Genomic DNA, 19,886 nt, shown 5'->3' on the forward strand with positions numbered 1-19,886 from the left:
GAAGTTCCTATCCAATCTACCTAGGCTTTTCTCCTATCCCACTTTCCCACACTCACCTGGAAAGTCCAGTTCATGAAAAAGTTGGCACTCAGCAGCAGCGTATTGCTGCATACAACCTTGGCTTTGCCCACCTTGGTAATAAGGGGTAACTTGCTCAAAAACTAATCCACTGGCATATCAGTTCAAAGTTGGTAGAGGGTGGTTGTCAGATCTGTTGATGATTGCCATTTTGAACATCTACTTCTGTAGTATGCACAAACCCTGATTATTCAGAAATCATATTTCAGTCACGTGAAAGGGTTGGCTTAATGATGTAGCTTTTTTATATAGTCCACTATCGGCTTGATCTGTGGCGGCCTTTGGCAGCACACACATACCTATGCAACAGTAGAGCCCTTTGAAATCTGAGCTACAAGTGGCTCTGATGCATAAATTAATTACTTTCCCTGATCCCTGGAAAAAGAACCATACTAGAAAAACATTCTGACACTGAGAGCCAAGCTACAAGTGATGCCTGACACAGGTTGGACACTTGTCAGTTTCCCTCAAGTTTTGATGGGAAATGTAGACATCCTGGTCTTGCAGCTGTAATGGAGAGCCAAGCTATAAAACCAGGATGCCTACATTTCCCATCAAAACTTGAGGGAAGCTGACAAGTGTCCAACCTGTGTAAGGCGTCACTTGTAGCTTGGCTCTGAGTTTTAGAGTCTGGCAAATACTGGAGATGGAACATACTAATCCAATGGTCTCCCCAGAGCAAAGGAAGGAAAGCCAGGCTGTGAGATATTATGAGGCCACCAACAATGATTTCTCAAGGACTTTCAAGCCAGGCTTAGCTTTAAGGAACTGAAAATGCTGGCTTGGGACAATGTGGAGGGAAAGTGACTGAATGGAACTGGTTCTAGATAGAAGAGCTGCAGGTGCACACTTGGCATGGACAAATGATTGAGCGTGAAACAGATGAGTGTCTCCAGCTTGCTTGGCTTTCCCATGTATGTCTTCTGCTTTTCAATGCTGATCTGGAACAATCTCTTTTCTGCTCACAATAAAGGCATAGAAAGGCAGGGGGTGGGAACTACATATACACACAGCTGAGTTCAGTCTACTGTACACAGGGACACAGCAAGGCCTAGTGTTTTTTTATTGTCATCATTGTGAAAGCTGGAACAATATTGTATCCTTGGAACAGGAGTGTTTGCTTGAGAGAAGTTGCCTGGCTCCTATGCATCAAGTGTGTGATTGGTTTTGAACAGTCTCCATTTCAATGGGATGTGCAAGGTAATATAGTCTCAGTGCAGGGGTATAGTGGTTCCTTAAAGGATTATTCTCTACAAATTGCACTGGAATGAATAGGAACTGCTCAGGGGTATTACCAGTTACACAAATTCACTTGCTGCCCAGGATCTGCTTAAAAGAAGCACTTCTATTTTAAGGATAAAACATTTTTCTAGCAGACAATGAACAATACGTTGTTGCTGGGAAAATGCTATTCTTTCCCCAGTTATCTGGGTTACTGTGATTGGAATAGTTTTTGGAATGCGAGTGTATGATTGCCACAGGTGTGTGCAAAAAGCACCCCTGAGATCATGAGTGACAGGTGGCACAACTATTGCTTGTGCCACAGTGTGATCCTAACATCAGTACTAGGGCTTCTGAGAGAGAACCTGCAAGAGAGAGGAACCCCATTTGTCACAGAGACCATTTCCAGGTTAATATCTCCACTTCCCCCAACCAAGCAAGTATCCTTAGTTTGCTTTGACACTTTGGGAACTGCTTCATGTGGACTCCGACCATTCAGCCCAGTAGTTCCTACTCTACTCCTAGTCCCATGATAAAGGTATCCATGATGCTGCAGTTCTGCAAATGGAACTCAAAGGGTGTCATTTGGCCCTAAAAATCAGCTGCAGAGGGCTCCAGTTTGGACTGGGCCCAGGGTAAGGGGTGCTGTGTAACTCTTCCCCCATGCTATTTCTGCAATAGACAATGCCCCAGGCTGCTTCAAACCATAGTGGGGGAAGGGGGAATGGGCATGCCATGGGTACCTGTTTTTTCCCTTTACAGAGCTAACAGCAACCTACACAGGAAGAGGATATTTTAGATCAGGGGAATGGTGAAGAGGGAAGAGTTGACTCCCCCCTCCCCCCGCCTTCCCTAGCATCACACACTCACCCTCTCCCAATGGGTGCTTCTCAGGGCCAAATTACACATCTGGAATTCTAGTCAAGGAGATGCAGCATCAAGAATCACTTTACCCTCAGAGAGAAGTCTGTTCGGTCCAGTTAAGAATGGAGTTGCCAGGGACTGAGCCTGAGGCCTTCTTACAAATAGAGAACCTGACAAAGAACTTCAGCAGACTCTCTTTTCTGTTACAGTTCCCCCATGACACTCCCTTCTGTGTTATGCCTGTACAAGGCAACCAGCGCATCCTTTCATTTGCTTTATTAATATGTTTCTCTTTCTTCAGACCTTAGTGATCAGCTCCTGGAAGTCGTGGGACTTGAAGGGGCTATGGAGATGGGGCAGATCTATACAGGACTGAAAAGTGCTGGGAAGAGGCTGGCCCAGTGTTCCTCCGTCACCATCAGGTACCTACCCCTGGGCCTAAATTAGGGTTGCCAACCTCCAGGGGCAGCTTGGAGATCTCCCAGAATTACAACTGATCTCCAAATGACAGAGATCAGTTCACTTGGATAAAATGGCTGCTTTGGAGGATTGCTTCTATGGAATTATACCCTGCTGAGGTCTCTCCTTTCCCCAAACCTTACTCTCTCTAGGCTCCACACACACAAATCTCCGGGAAGTTCCTAACCCAGAGCTAGCAACTCTAGCCTCCTGGAAGCTCTGAACAGGGTTCTGTGTCTTTGAACCATGAAATTCTGCTTTGGATCCCAATGAGAAAGGTGGAATATAGATGAATAAATAAAATAATAATAATTCACAAGACTGATAGGAAAGCATCATGGGAATCTCTGACATCTCTTCCATGCTATGATTTATATCTTGTACAAAGATAATCATAGGGCTGAAATGGGTCTAACAGGCCCACACAGCACTCTGCATTGCAGATGGAGTACCAGATGTATGTGGGAAGTGGCCAAGCTGCAGGGTGCAGCTCAGGAGAGGATGTGGAGGCCATGAGTGGCCAATTTAGAAGGGTAACAGGAGGCTGTAGCTCAAAAATCTCCTCCAGACAGGATCTAGGATTATAGCCTGCTTGTGAGGAAGAGCCTATTCATGAATGCATTTCTGTGTCTACTACCTTGATCATTAAGTACCTAGCCCCCTCAAGGCTGCAGAGATATACTTGAAAAGGGGGTGACACAACAATATTAACAGAAACACAAAGACAAGTTTTAGATTAGAAAAAAAGCCTAGATTATTTGTACGTTGAGAATATTCTAGAAAAAGTATAAGAGCCACCACCCACTGTAGCTTTTCACCATGCAGGATCATATAAGTGATAGGCAAAGTATGTTAAGTATCTGAATTATTCAAATTTATTGCAATCCTTGTACCCACCCATCAACAGGATACCCAACTCTGGCTGACATCTCCACGTTCAGTATTACTAGAAGCCCTAACTAACCCACACACACAATACAGGACCTTCCCAAAGCTTAGCCTGTGCATCTAACCTTGTTCTTTGTCATAAATCTTTTATTACCAGCTTGCAGGGAGATAGGGGAGCACTATGCCTGCCGGACAAGCACTTGTCACACCCTTAATGTCTCCATTGTGTCTTGTTTGCATTTTCCAGAACAACCAAGCTGTTGCCCATGCAAGTGGATGGAGAGCCCTGGATGCAGCCCCCCTGCACAGTGAGTAGCTGAACCTCATGAAAAGGACATGACATGAATGGAGCTCACTGTCAGTCTATACACTATAGAATGCTTACTCCTAGATACTATAATACAGGTGGAACCTAGCAGAGCCTGAGAAAGGATGGAATTTCAAATGAAATTTCCACTCCAAAAGGAAATAAAGAAACTAGACATCTAAAATGCCTTAGCAAAAACCCTCCTGCAATTTTAGGAAAAGGAGTCATGCTTTCCTATTTCCTTTGATGTCATGTCCTAATGACAGACATTGCAGTCAGATTTGTATTCCTAATGGAAATTCAAAGATAAGTTAAATAGAAATGTCTATGGCTATGTACATCACGGTAACATTCTGGAGATTATTGGAGATGCTCAGTGTATCTGCATCTGTGTCATCCACCTGAGGATCAAAGGAGGATGTGTAAAACATGTTGAAAGAACAGTATGGTCCACAAATTGTCTGTGCTTGATGAAATCAGAATGTTACAAAATAAGCCAAATAAGTTCTTAGCACTCGTGTCTACTTTTAAAAGACTGATGTGCTAAGGGAATGGCACCAAGGGTATTTTTCTTATTGACCATATAAAGGCTTACACAGTACAGCTAAAGATGTAATTGAGCCTAGTGGTTGTTTACAGATCTTCCCAAAAACAATTGTGCTGAGCACCTGGGGACATCTGGAGATTTGGTTTCGCTTTGTGCATGATTTTCTATAGTAGCTCCCTCCCAGCCTTCACATGCCTTCTAGGCCCTAACCTTGTGACAGATGGTTGGTCAAACAAGAAATGCCTGATGTGGCTTCTTAGCAAGCCTGCCTCTCCTGAGCCATCTCTTGGGATTGCCCTGATCCTTTGCTGCCTCCACAGCCACCCATAGAGCTTAATGACTGGACTATCTCAGAGCCATCACTCTCATTCAACAGGTATTCTAATAAACACCTTTGCTCGTTTTACTTAGAGAACTTGACAAACTTGTCCTTTCCTTCCTTGCTTGGAATTCTTTCCTAGCTGAAGCATCACCAGCTGCCTCAAGTATCAAGTGAGGAGGTGGAACAGAAAGTATGGTCTTTTCACAGCTGCAGCTTATTCTAGTTGCAAAAAGAAGAGTCCTACTGGATCAAATCAGTCATCCATTTAGTCCAGCATTCTGTTTCCCATAATGATCAACCAGGAGGTGTAGAGTTTAGCTCTCCACACTCTCATACTCTACTATATATTTTTTTTAAAGTAGAGAACCAGCCTCCTGTTTTGCATCAGAATGAGCAGGTGTGAATAAATACATATGAATCTCTTATGTCTAGTCTAGCCTCAGATCAAGGATTCCAAAGAGGTGACTCTTCTAAGCAGTAGCTTTATGTGGATAGGAGTTTGAGCCTTCAAGCACTACTCCCCTTCCACTTAGACCCAGATTCTAATGCAGCAGACTTGATCTGTAAATTTGTCCATAATTTCACAAAACTCCGAATGCAGTAGAGAATACGGCATCATTAGTTCTGCTGACAAAAAAAAAGTCTTCCCTCTCTGTAGCCTCTTGGAATACTGACTGTGTGGAAATAGCAAGTCTAATCCAGACACTACTGATGTTAATTCTTTTGTTTTCAGATTAAAATTACCCACAAAAGCCAAGTGCCAATGTTGCTAGGCCCTCCCCAAAAGACCAGCTTCTTCTTCCTCAGGAGAAAAAACCGAACTCGAGATTAATCTGCAACCAAGCAAAGAATACTCTTCAAAAATGGCCATTCTCTGTGCCAGGCAAACTCACAGGGAAAGCCTGTGGAAAAGAAACCTTCATCCCTTCAGATTTCCTGGCTTCTGTATCTGCTTTGGAAACATCAGTCTGGAGGCAGCATTATGAACCGTTAGTGGAAAATAACAGGGTTGACATTCGGCAGTCAAACTGAAATAGCGATGTGGGTTTGTATATACATGCACACATAGCCACATTTTCTAAATATCACTGGCAGGGATAACACTAACATTGGTGGTTCAGGAGGATTTTTCTCCTGCATGATGCCACAGTTCAAGAAGGGAAAATTCAGCTGTTTTGGTTGGGCTGTGGTAAAAGTTGGGCCTTTTGGAAGGAAAGCTGATCTGCATATCCATGAAGTACACAGCCCTGTCAGAAAGCAAACAAACAGACATCGAAACGGCATGTCTGACATAGTGCTGCAGATGGAATTTGGGATCTTTTCCATTTATTTGGACACTTTAGAACCCCAGAAGTTGCTGTTGATCCATTAAACTAGGCAAGAAACCAAGGTTCACTTATTTATTTTGCAAAGTATGTCAGAAGACATTTGGCATCTCACTGCACTGCCCTTGTGGTCATCACCAGGTCCTACACATTATTAGAAATGTTATTTATTTTTACTTCGTTTAGAAAACACTGCGGAGGCAAGAAAAGAAAGGAGGAGGTACATTGTTTTCACAGCTCTTGAAACAACGTCTTTTGCTAGCTTGGTTGTAACTTTTTTTTAAGTAGAAGCTGGTTAGGCGTTCCATTTCAGAGACACATGGATACTGAAAGCTATCCTTGCCAAGAGGAAACCAGAAAGAGTGAGTTAATGAGTAAAAGGCTGGAGCCTTTTTTGGAAGCAGCAAGCAAACTCAGGGTATTTAAAATGTATGACTAGCCAAGTGCAGTTTGGTAAAATTATGACAAAATTTGAGAATCCTTTGAGCTTAGATGTTAGACCTCAGTGTTAATATTACTATATTCTTTTTTTAACATGTGGAGGTTTGTTGGGGAGTGGGTACTTCAGCCTGAATGCATTTAATATATGTGAAATGTCTCAGTTTTCCTGGCAGCTTCTATGAAGAGAGAGCTTTCTGAAGTGTTTCTCGTGAGACTGATTTAATCCAGTGGCAAATAATGTAGGCTGAGTATTGAGTGCATGACAATAGCCTGAACCTGGGATATGACTTTAATACAAAATCATGTGCAATTTCTATAGCAGACATTTGATTGCCTTTAAAAGGCCAGCCTGGTCTCATGGTCTCAAGCTCAGAGTTCAAAGAAAGAACCTTTTTCATGCATTTCGTTTCTGTAACATTACGGCACAGAAAAGAATTGTAAATAGTTCACAGACACGAGATGGAAACGGGTATAATTTGTTTCTTTAGTTATTTTAACTGTGTAGGCTGTCAATCAGATGTTGAATTAGCCAAAAGTAGAAGGTGTCAGGAACGTTCACCACAATCTATGCTAGACTTATTTACAGTAGCCCACGTACCTTCTTAGTGTGATCAGCAGTTTTAATTGAAAGGGGATGAAATCGGTCAATAGCTTGTGACTGTACTATGTTTCAAATAGCTGACAAACAGACCTATGAAATAGAATTTTTATTATATCATCAAAGAAAAAATACCCTGGGACAGAAGAAGCTGTTCTTGTGTAAATTCCTTTCTTTGTGAGATATCTTTGTTGGACTTTAGTCTCATACACCTTTAACCATAGAAGAATATTAAAGGGTTAGTTGACACTCTTTTTGTCCAGACCACATAGAGAATGTGATTTCTAGTTGTTCTTTAAAAGTCAAGAAAGCAGAACTCTGCCTATTTTTTAACTTATTCAATAAGAAGAAATAATGTTCTCAGTCAATGTAGTTCTTTCTGAATGAAGTCATCTGCCATCACTTGGAAGAATAATGAAACATTCCAGATAAGGAGATCAGTAGAGACCTTGGCATCCATGACAACATAGTATGTCACCGTAGACATTGTGTATTGTCCTCTCAGACTTCATAGGGGCTGAAACGTTTCAGTTGTGCCCTATCTAGGTTGCTGCTATGTATCTGAGAGCACTCTGATGGTTTTAGAAGTGAAATGTAGAATAAAGTGTAATGAATATGGGGGCTGGTTCTTATATTTCCACATAAATGCCTGTTGTTAAGGAAATTTTAGTTACAGGCTCTCAGGAGTTTTTAGCCCACTTATCAAGTTGATACCGTGGAGCAGTTCCCATAGAGAACCTATTTACATGCAACAGACAGTGTGCCCATGTGCTAGTTGTTCTTATGTGGGGCTTAGAGATGCCAAATTCCAGGGGGGATGTGGAGCTTTCCTGAAATTACAGCTGATCTCCAGATGACAGAGAAAATGGTTGCTTTGAGAGGTAGGCCGTGTGACATTATACCCCACTGAAGTCCCTCCCCTCCCCAAACCCTGTCTTCCCCAGGCCCACCCCCAAATTTCCAGAAACTTCTCAACCCAGAATTAGCAGCCCTTGTGGGACAAGAGATTCCCACATGGGATTTTGAGCTGTATTATGTAGCCTGCCTGTCTTTCATCCTTCTCATAGTTTCCTTCATGCTCTACTTAATTGTCTCTGAACATCTTTACCCTTTCTGTGTTTTTTCTTCTTTTCTCTATTTTGGTTCTTAATCAGAATGATCAAAATATGCATGATACAAATACAGCTTGCGCTCTCTTCTCAAACATAGTTTTCTTCCTGCCATTGATTTGCTCTTTGGTTTGGTGTAATTTAATGAGCATACAGTAAAGAAGAAGCAAAAAGAAATTCTCCTGAGCACAACAGCCAGAAGTCTCAGATTATGGGTTGCTAAAGTAGAACAAGAAAATAGGAATGCTGGTCTCCTTGGGAGTTTTTATTCCCTGTAGATAAATCTTAACACAGTTTACCTGTAAGGCGATGATGAAGTAAAATTAGATACCAGATACAGATGGAAAGATAATGCTCACAATAACAAGAGCCCATGGTCCAGGATTCAGGCTAGTGATAAAGGAACATCTGCATCTTATCCATCAGAGGGTACATCTGCATCACAGATTTACTGGTTTGTTCTCTAAGTACCTGTCCTCAGGTAATTCAGGAATGACTGGGAGTGTCTAATGATCCCTAACAGAATTCTCACCAACCTCAAACTACAATTCCCATTTCTAGGATACTTTGGGGAAGCCATGAAAAACTAAATCCCTTAGAGGGTTTGAGTCAGGATTAGCAAACTAACATATTGAAGAACTAAAGAGAATGTTGCTTAAATGATACCTGACTGATAGAAGCTTGATTAGTATAGAATTAAATCTAGACGGCTTAACCAGAGATAACTGGCATTTCAATCGGAATGAGTTCTGATATGGGACACTCTTGTTATGATAGATCATTAAAAGAATCACGGTGGGATGTAGTTTATAGATTCTTGTATAAAGAACTGTTCGTAAATGTTTATCCTAAAGTCTGAATAGAAATCCAACCAGAGGAACAGTGTTAGAGCCAAATTACAAGTTACAGTTTTCCACATGTTGGGTCTGCAGTCCCAATCTGATTTTGAAACAGTCTGTCACATATCAGTGTGAGTTCCCTGCTAGGAACTTATGCATGGGGCCCCAATTTAGAACAGGACCATGGTGCACTACCCTTTTATGAAATAGTCCTGGAGGACTCAGTTTGTTCTGTTGGGAAGCTGTATGTGTGGCCCATCAGTACACATGCAACTCCCAATGGACAAATACCACCCCTGGGGTCATTTCAGGACAGGAAAATGGTGCAGAAGGAAGCTGAAGCCCCCATGTGCCATGGTCCCAAACCCAATTAGGGCCCTGTGGATTTGGAAAATTAGTTCCCTGTGGGAAACTCACTGCTTCTGATTCAAAGTCATGTTGGGGAATGCTGACTGACAACTAAAGTGATAGCAGTATATAAGTGCTTGTCCATAATTTTTAGCATCCAAAGAATAACTATGTCTTCTAACTAACTCCTGTGATAAAAGATCCAAAAAATGAGTGAATGAAAAAAAACTGTCCTAGGAATTATAGGCATGATGAATAACTTCCTAGCATACAAAAGCTAATGAGTGAACGATCTGCTATGTTCTTTACATAATTACCTGGAAGTACATCTCACTGAAATCAGTGGGACTTAACTCCCAACTAGGCATGCATAGAATTGTAATGTCTAATTCTAAATATATTTACTTGGAACAATGCCCCACTAAACAGGGCCCAGCTTTAGAATGTTAATTGTGCAATCCTAAAACACTTTCCTGGGAGTAAGGTCCATTGAATAGACCGGTATAAGATTCTGAGTAGGCATCCTTAGGATAACACTAGAAACCAAGCAAAAAATATAAAAGGAAAAGACTACTGTCAAATGTCTAAAAGTCTGCCGAAAAAAATTGTCAAAATATATTAGAGAGTTAAGAAACAACAATGATTTATCTAGCAAGCTCTACTCTTGACAGATATGAAAGGAAAATAACTGGAGGCAAACATTCAATTAAGGAGAGGAGCTTGGGCAGCAGAAATTGTTCCAGAGCACTACAGCAGCTCTAAAAACAAAATGATCTGGCCACAATCAGACGATCATAATTTAAATTAATCTTAGCCTTCTACTTGGTGCCAAGGATAACTTGGCCAATTGAAGGCACTGGCCTGTAACAGACTCTTTTATTAGGGCACAGCACCGGCAGCCAGTTTCATCAATAAGTGGACAGTAAGGTGCAAACATATGCAGAAATGAAAAACACACTGTGAAAGAGCAAACCATGTAATAGCTTTCTACAGAATTCAGTGGGAATTGGTAGAAAGGTAGGATACGAGGAGTAGAACATCAGATTCTCAGCATATTAGTGGGTAGAACAATGATGGGGAACAAAATGTAGTTGAGAAACCAAATCCAGTACTCAATCCATAAAACTATAGTGGCTTTAGTATTATTAAAAATGAGCACCTTGGGCTTGTGTTCTTATTTAGATCTCTTCAGATGTGTACATAGAATGGTTCGTAGCATTCTGCTTGCAGATTAGTAGCCAGTAAATAGTTATGGCATGCCTATTTCCATAAAGGATGCTAACCTTTATCATGAAATTCTAACCTGATGCCAATATTTTCCAAATATCTTCCTGGTGTTTGATCATTTAAAAAAATGCAGGCAAGTCCTATGCAAGCTTATGCAGAAATAACAAGTCTCAGTGGGACTTATTTATTGTTAAGTGTCCATAGGATTATATCTGTAATAGGACAAGCAGGCTTTCAAGGACTGTTTACCAACTGTAATTCATATATATACTTGATCTTTCTTTGCCTTGCTTAGATCTAAACATATCCAGAATAAATTCATAGGCTAGTAAATTTCTCACTGTCTCTGATTTTATTTGTTGCCTCACAGAGACTAATTTAATCCATAGATTCATCAATGATCTCATAAGTGTTGGAATGAGAAAGCTTGAAAAGTTATTTTCTCATTTTCATCAGAACTGTGAATGATTCGAAACTGTGACTTGTGAACCGATAAGTACCTGTGTATAAACAGCAGCTTTTTGTGTAAGAAGCCAACTCCAAGGTATAGACCAGCTATTCCTTATTCCTAATTGTCATTTCTTTTGAGGGGGTAGAAATTCAAACGGTAAAGCCATTTCCATCACTGCATCTGCATGCCATAAAAAACTATCTGTTGGATTTTTGCTTCCTGGTACAGTTAGAAGACCAAGTGCCCTACTAGGGGGAAAAAAGGTGGCAACCTTTCCTTCCACTGTGCAGGGTTGAGGTGGCTCAAGAATAAGTCAGATCCTGGTTTGGCTTTTGCATTGTCAAGAGAATGACTGAGCTGAATTCCAGCTGTGGGATTTTTATTCCAGGTGATGACTCATTAGCCCTGCTTGATCTTCAGCCCAGGCAGAGTATACAGGCTGACAGCCAGCAAAAGCAAGGTTTATTTGTGAATGTCGCAGATGCCTTTGCATACAGTTGGTGCTCGATTCATGTCAAGCTCCTCTGGGCCGTTCGGGTGGAAAGTGGCATCAGCGCCTCTGGAGAGATTACCAGCATGGTTTATTTCATGTGGCTGAGGCTTTGGGGACTCAGCACTTTGCAGAAAGCAGGCTGCACTCTGAGGTGACTGAGAACAGCTCTGTTAACTTTCCTTCAGTTTTATGCATGCAGGATTTGGCCAAGGAATTTGGGGAACTACAAACAAAATGTTTCATAGAACCCAGCAAGGAAAGCAATTTCAAGAAATAACATTGTGGTAACGGTTCCAGGTGTAGTCATACCTGTTATTTGCTGGACCATACTTATTTCTTGCTCTTTTTCATTCTCTCTCCCTGCCTGTTTGTCAATCTTCCTCCTTGCCCTCTCCCTCTGTTCCTCACAAACCCAGCATTGTTGCTCTCTTCTCATCCCCTGTCTTGTGCTTCAGTGTTCTGAAGTGCATACTAGGATATTGCCTAGATAAATGGTGTGAATTTACCTTGACAAATAACTGCCCAGAATGGAGGCTTCTCCCCAGATTGTCCCTTTCTTTACCCTGTTTCCTGTCATGTGGAAATGTGCCACCTTGAGCTTGAATCAGTTTCATGAGCAGCTGTTCCCTTAGGCCGGGTTATTCTGTTGTAAAATGCCTGCTGAACAGCCAAGTTACCTTTCTCAGTCCTGTTCCTGCATGAACCAGCCCAATATAGTCTCCCCCCCCACCCGCCTTGGATTCTAGGGGATTGCTACTCAACAATTCCATTCCACAAGAAGTTCTTTCATGCACTACTGCTCTGACAGGCTTAAGGACCAATTAGCTCATCCTTGCTTATCACTCATTGACTGCCGCTTCAGCTGATACTTGCATGTGTGAATGATGAAGCATGAGCCATCACAGGTTCATCACCATGGACAGATGTTTTGCATCATCCAGTCTCTACTCATATGCAGTGCTTTCCCAAGGAGATGTTTCACACATTCAGCTGAGTCAAGTCATCGAGTGATGAAAATTCTGAGCAATGCACATGCTTGTGTGAACCAGTCCAACTTGTGTAAAAAAATTCATGCACTCTCTCTGATGTCATATGGAGCAGCTGACTGAATTAACTGTTAACATTGATCACAGGGGTGCTGAATTACCAGGCATCTATCCCAGTGCTGATGTACCCATCACTTGCAGTGCTTATATTCAGGAATCATGTCCTTGCTATTGAAACCCATATGGACTAAGGGTAAATCAGCGTATGCTTCTGTCATTCTTACTGCCTAGTGAGGGGGGGGGGCAGGTGTCTGTCTATCTCCAGAAGGCTTTCTCTGGAGGAACAAGCCAACAGTCTCACAAAACACATGCAGCATACAAATAAGCCAAAACACCAACAAAACTCCAGGTGGTGGTGTTCATAAAATTTGCCTCTGATGCAGGAGAAGTGACTGGACTGGACTGCACTATCACTAGCATCTCACTAACCAAGTCCACACAGCCAGAAAGAACCTTTCCTGTAAACGGGCAAAATGCAGCATCTCTCTGTTAGGCTGTACTGAATGCACACTTCCCTCCTAGTGTATTGTGTGAATACAGAAAGCAGATTAACCCTGTCCCCCACCACACACTCCATGAGATGTACTGTATATCTTCCTGAGCGTGGCCTACTCTTCCTCCTTTCCCATGAATCTACTTGTGATTCCCTGCATGGAATTGTTTGAGCTGTGTAATGTAGCCCATGTTTATATATATAAATCCTAACTGATGTGGTTTTACATCAAATAAAATGATAATGACTCTCACAACAGCTGACTCTGGAATGCCTTTGGAGTAATAGAAGTAGCAATCACTTCTGTGGCCCTTTTCTGGGTACTCAATTTTTGTGGAAATCACATTCTGTCACGTGCGCACCTTGGGCACCACCATACGAATTCCCTGAGAACCATTTCCCCAGAGAATGATCAGCTCATCACTTGTGAAGGACAAGCAGATCTCTCGACTCTCAGCTGTCTTGTATCTTCTCGCTTACCAAGGTACTTGAGCATCAGTGTTCATTATCAAGACAAGTACAGTGAAAGTGAGAAAGAAGCTCTGAAGATCACCAGATAATCATCTGCTAAAATGTTACTCCTTAGCTAGCACAGGTGCTGGAACACAAACATGTAGATTCAACACAAAGAGTGGTAAAAAGCAGAGACCAGGATCAAACTAAATATTTGGAGATGTCAGTGGATCTCCCATGGGTGTTTTAAGGGTTAACAGCCACCACAGTGGAGGGATCATATCAGCAGGGAAGGGGATTTAATACTTCTCTTTGTTTTCCTGATGCAAATCTCACCCCTCAGAGCTGCTACATGCCCTGTGGAGCACCCCTCCACAAGCACGTACAGGATGAACTGCAGCTCCCCTTGGAGAGGGAGTCAATTACATTGGGAAAAGGTATGCCACAGCCTCAGATCAATCTGAGGGGCTCTCATGGGTATCTTCCACACAGGGATGGGATTTTGTGGTCAGGGCTGCACCTATTGTTACAACAGTATTTGTACAATAGGTGCAAAATTTTTGTTGAGTTGCTTCCTATTGTCAAGATTTTCTCCAGTTTATATGTCTAACTTAGCAATTAGTGTTAGCTGACTTAGCAGATAACTAGAAAAAATGTAGTGGACAAAGAGTAATAACAGAAATAGCAGAACTCATAGCATATCCCTTAGTTGCATGGTAATCCAGGCTTTACAAGTGGAATGACAAATCTGCTTACCACCAAGGGTCATCAGTTTTGCCTCTCCCATCCTACTCCAAGCAAGCTATCTTTTAAAAAAATTGTAAGTGCACAGGATGTACTCATTCATTCATTGCATTGTTCATTAAAAAAAAAACATTTTTACCATGCAAAATTATTTTAAGGAGAGGTGGGAGGTTTCCTGGTGATCCCATGAGGAGTCAGCCAATCAGCACAGTGCTTACTTCAGCTTCTACTGAAAACTTGCTTCACGTTCTTTTTCAACAAATAGAATAGTGAGTAGACACTGAATGCAATGGAGGTGTTTCCAGATCAGTCCAGCCCTACAGTCTGTTTGTCTTCTTTCTTCCAACCTTATTTGGAGAAATTGGGCTAATTAGTTTCCTTTCAGTCCTCCTGACTATGGTCAATTTTCATATTGCCTTTTGTGCTTAAAACACTTTGCAAGAGAAAGACTCACAATACATTCTGAAACATGCACGCACGATTAGAATTGCATATCTTACCCATGATCACAGATGTAGGGAACCAACAGTGAGTTCAGCCAGCCTATAGCTAAGGATGTGTCCAGTAGCTAGCAAAGTTATTCTCTCTAAGCACTCATGCCATTGTCTGCATTTTCAAAAGAGCATAACATAACAAGTCATTGGCAGAATCAAGCCCACAATTAATACCTATGGCAATCAACAGCATCAAATGCCAGTCCAAACCTGAACAAAATCTGATGTTTTGGCATTGTCAATTAACCACGCACACTTTTTTAATAATCTGAGATTTCCTTTCTTGGCAAGTTCTGGCTGCATTCAGATGCCCCAATAAACTTTTATTTGTGCAGTAAACTGAAGTTACCAGATGTATCTTTCAGATTCTTGTTTGTCTAGTCCTTGCCTCCTTGCTATCTCCCAGCAGAAAATACATCTTTATCTCTAGTGTCTCTTGTGGTTTGTGAATTCAGACTTTACAACAAACCACACTGAATGTAAATTACAGTTAACAAACCTGCTACAAACCTTGGTTTGGATCCAGCTTTCTTGTGCAACCCTTTCCTTACTACAGCCTTTGTCCCACATCACTTTTGTCCATGCAGGTCCTGTGATCTCCAGCACAGTCTTTTTGGTGGTCAAAACAGGCAACTCTCCTCTCTTTTTCACTAGTAGAAAAACTGACTGGATCCTTGCTTTGATGTCATCATTTCTTGCCAACCAACTAACTTCAGTTTGTTGGACCTCCTGCATTCAGATTTCACAGTGGAACAGGGTTTGATCTAATGACTGTGTATCCTGATATCAGAATGCCCTTGCTGTGTTACAGAGACAGGGAAATCCCAAACTGAAATAAACACAGGATCTCCATTTCTTTTAACATCTTCTACCCACTGTGAGAGGAGGAGAGGCAAGAGTTGTTGCTCCATCTCTTCAATACACACACCCCTTCCAGTAGAATTCCAGGAGTAAAGTATCTCCTCACCTTTCAACCTAAGTTTCCTCATGAGGTTTCTGTGAGGCTAAAATGTCTGAGTTCCTTGAAGGAAGAATGAACCATAAAGTTGACAAATAAATACAATTATACATATCTCCCCCCACTCCCTCCCCATACCTCACTGAGGCCCTGAACCAGAGCAAGTTAGTTGCAACCAAGTCTTGTTGAAATCTATCAGAAAATTGAGTTAAGACTGACTTGTCCTATTGTAATCACCTGGAATGAGAAGTGACTTTCTGTGAATTGGAGTTATACTTGATAAAAGGATGCCAAGGCATACCTGGGCAGCAGGATATCTTCTTACCAATAATGGCCAACCAAACACTCATGTGTACCTACAAAGAGGGCATGATAACAGCAGCTCTCTCCCTACAAGCTGTCATCAGCACTTGGAACTGGGAGGCACATTGCCTGACTCTGGCTTTGGAGATTCCAATTAGCTCTCCGGGTTCATAATTATCGGTAGACCTATCCTCCTTGAAGTTGTCTTAAATGTTCTCGCATCATGCAAGCTATTGGTCATCACCACAGCCTGGACAGAGGATCCCATATGTTAGTTCTTAGTTGCATGAAATATCGCTTTTCATTGGTTCTGATCCTATTGTTGATCAGAATTATTGGATAACATCAAATTAGTATTACGATGCAGGGGAGGGATTTCTCTCTATCCACCCTTTCTGCATGTTTCTATAACACTTGATCCTGTCTCATTTAGTACTCTTTTTTTAATTAAAAACCACAAATGCCTATTTTAGTCCTCATATTTAGCACCCTTCCTTCCTGCCATCTTTGTAGATGTTCATGCTATTTTTAGAGTCCACATTCCTGTATAACAAAAGGTTTCCTCCTGCTTTATAACAGCAATATCAATTTCATTCACTTTTAAACTTTCATCATGTTCAAAACTGAATTGTACACTAATGTTCAAGGTGGGTACGTTATAGCTGCGGGCTCACAAAACTATATGCGCCATAATACTTTTTTATTGTTACCACTGTTATCATTGAGAACATATTTGGCAGTCCATTCCCTCGCTTTTTTTAGATCCCAGTCCTTGCAAGTTATTGACTCCTCATCTTTTAAAGGGCTCAGCGCAGCATTCAGGGTTCTACTTTCTCCCCTCTTATTCCCAAAACCATGTGAACTAAGTTAGGTTTCAAAAAAGCAACTTGCCCAAGGTCACCCATTCAGTTTCATAGATGAACATATTTATAGAGATATTTATACCTTGCTTTCCTCTATAGTGGAGAGCAGAAGAGGCTTATAATATTGTTTTCCTCTGCTCCATTTTACCTTCATAACAACATCCATGTGAGAGTCTCTCTTCACAAGACTTCCATCACGTGAAGAACACATGTTGGGAGATGCAATGTTAGCCAGGAAGATAGTTTAAAAAGACAGAGACAAAGAGGTGAAATTGACAGAGCCTTCAGGGAGACGAAGATGAAATTAACAAACTTTTTGAGGTGTGATCTCCACCACCTCTGTCTTTTAAAACTATGCTTCCTAGCTAACATCGCATCTCCCTACATTTGAGAAACACGCGCCAAGGCGTCTTGTGTAGAAAGACTTTGAGTTAGATGAGGCTGAGAGGGTGTGTGACTAGCCCAAAGTTACCCAGTGACCAGAGTGGAGATTAAAATCTGGGTCTCTTAGACTGACACTTTATACAATCATGAACAGGGATTTGATCACAACAAGCCTCTCAAGTCTAAGTAGGCTAACATTCTAGCCCCTGAGCCATATAGTTTTTACACAAGGCTTACTTCTATGTTCCTGTGAAAAATAAGGGTTAATTGGAATGTAATTGTCTAAGTAAATAAAAAAAATTCTATCTATGAAACAGCTTACTCAGTTCTTCCATGTCTTCACACGCATATTAATAGTCTTTTCTCCAGACAATTATGATGCTGCAGAAGGGAGGATTTCAAATGAGACTGATTTGTCGACATCCCAGGATGGTCTGGGTTTCCTTCTCTTTGTGCTCTGGACAGAGCTGAAGTCCAAAGACAAGGTCAGTGAAGCCAGCAGTACAAGTCATCTGAGGTGGGGCAAAGTCCCTATACTTTCCCTTCATTTTTTAAAATGCACATGCCATTCTTAAAGCCTGATTTAAGTCACTGAATAAATCAAAGATTCAGATAAAAATAATCAGTGCCTTTCCTTCTAAAGAACAAAAATAAAAAGCAGCAGCAGGAAAGAACTCACATGCCACCAAAACCAAAGAAAAATCTCCATGTGAAAGGTATTGTGTTAAATTTAGAGCCTATGATTTTTTGAGAGGGAGCTAAATTTAGTCAAAGTTGCCCTCCCCTCTTTCCAACAGCGTGGGGCTGCAAAGCTTCAGCAGACAAGTATAACAGAGAAAGGAAATAATTACTTTAAAGAGTTTCCCCCCATCTATCCAGCTCATAAACCAGGCAGGGCTGGGTGTATGTGGTCCACCACACAAGCAGAATCTGGTGCTGTGCAATTTATGTTGCATCCTGAGGATTACATAAGAAGAGCAGCTGTGCAGGATCAGATTAAGAGCCCTGCAGTCCAGCATCCAGCTTCACACAGTGGCCAACCAGACGCCCCAAGAAAACTCTGATGCTCTACTGACTAGCCTCGCCCAACTAGTCCAAATTTTAGAGGATCCAGACAGAATGTGCTGCTGCTGACAGTGTGTAAGCATGAGCTATTGCAAACAGTACAATCCTAAGAAGAGTTACACCCTTCTAAAACCACTGGCTAGGAAGTGTGTAACTCTACATAGGACCGTGCTGCAAGACACTTTTATAAAACAAGGGCTGGCGATAGGGTTGCCAACTCTGTGTAAGGAAATTCTTGGCTATTTGGGGTAAAGTCTGAGGACGGCAGAATTTGGGGAGGGAACTCAGCAGGGGTGTGATATCATAGAAGAAGCTGCCATTTTCTCCATCGTTTCAGGTAGGTAGCCGTGTTGGCCTGCAATAGAACAGCAAGATCTGAGTCCAGTGGCACCTTAGAGACCAACGAGATTTTCAGAGCGTAAGCTTTCAGGAGTCTGCTGAAGGGAGCTCTGACTCTCAAAAGCTTACACTGAAAATCTTGTTGGTCTCTAAGGTGCTGCTGAACTCATTCTGATTTTCTCTATGGTCTAAATATTAGGCCCCACCTGGAGGCTAGCAACCCTAGGTGGCAATTTACTGACCAGAAAATGGAACTTTGGTTTCTAGCTTTCTAGCCGTTACCATGACTATTTTTCTCTGCCCGCCCCCCCTCTAATTCTTGTGGACATTAATGCTCTTCTTTCTTTTCATTACTTTGCATTATTCCACATTTTTGTCCTGACCAGAACATTCAGATTCTTTAAAAATCTGGGTCTTGTTATCCTAACATACACAGTTCACACAAATATTTTTCATTTACACAGTTTATTCTGATTGCAGTGTTTATTTTCCTTGACACATAATTTTGAGTTTTGACCTAGCTTATCATCAGCCACAATAGAGCAAAGTGTTAAATCCTCTTTCACTGGTGTAAAAAATACCCTAAAGTAGTTTCCTTCTGACCTGAATGGCAGGAACAACAGCAGTATGACCAAAGGCCGTATCTCTGCAGGGTGCCTTGTAAACAGGTGGGGATAGGAAGCCATTCCTTCTAAGTTTAGTGCGGTATTTTGCTACTATCTATCCCAGTTAGCATTCTATGCCTTTTGGTAGTTGAAGTCATCTAACGTAAGATCACAAGTAAAAGTATGCTGCTCTTGAGATCCACCAAGCCACCATCTATGTCAGGCAGTCCACTGGGATCCACCCAGAAAGTATGGGTTCTGTAGCCTAACTGGCACAAAGATTGCTAAGCACCTTGTAGGCCACATTAAATGACAGAAGTGTACGAGGGATGGATGGATGGATGGATGGATGGATGGATGGATGGATGGATGGATGGATGGATGGATGGATAGTTTCTTCATTGTCATGCATCCACAACAGCACTTCCAGCTGAAACCATTATTTTAAAATAAATCTTTGTCTCCTCATCAGACAAGTCCTTGTCTTCTCATCAGATATTATGATAATCCTGCAGTGTTGCCATGGAACCTGCAGAGAATCAAAGGACAGCTTCCGGTGGTACCCACTCAGTTGTGTGGGATGATAACCTTGAAGCATCATGATCATTTAATTTCAATGGCA

At 41.7% G+C, this 19,886-nt stretch overlaps 1 protein-coding gene across 1 annotated transcript in view; it reads left to right on the forward strand.

Moving 5' to 3' along the window:
- Positions 1-13,281, forward strand: part of DGKG (diacylglycerol kinase gamma) — a 174,019-nt gene extending 160,738 nt beyond the window's left edge. Inside the window, exons 24-26 of the mRNA XM_054982781.1 lie at positions 2,465-2,585; positions 3,758-3,818; positions 5,420-13,281. Coding sequence (XP_054838756.1) covers positions 2,465-2,585; positions 3,758-3,818; positions 5,420-5,518 — 281 coding nt within the window. The 3' untranslated portion in view covers positions 5,519-13,281. The remainder of the gene's footprint in view (positions 1-2,464; positions 2,586-3,757; positions 3,819-5,419) is intronic.
- Positions 13,282-19,886: the final 6,605 nt, after the last annotated feature.

Source organism: Eublepharis macularius, chromosome 6, assembly GCF_028583425.1.
Source record: "Eublepharis macularius isolate TG4126 chromosome 6, MPM_Emac_v1.0, whole genome shotgun sequence".
NCBI lineage: Eukaryota > Metazoa > Chordata > Lepidosauria > Squamata > Eublepharidae > Eublepharis > Eublepharis macularius.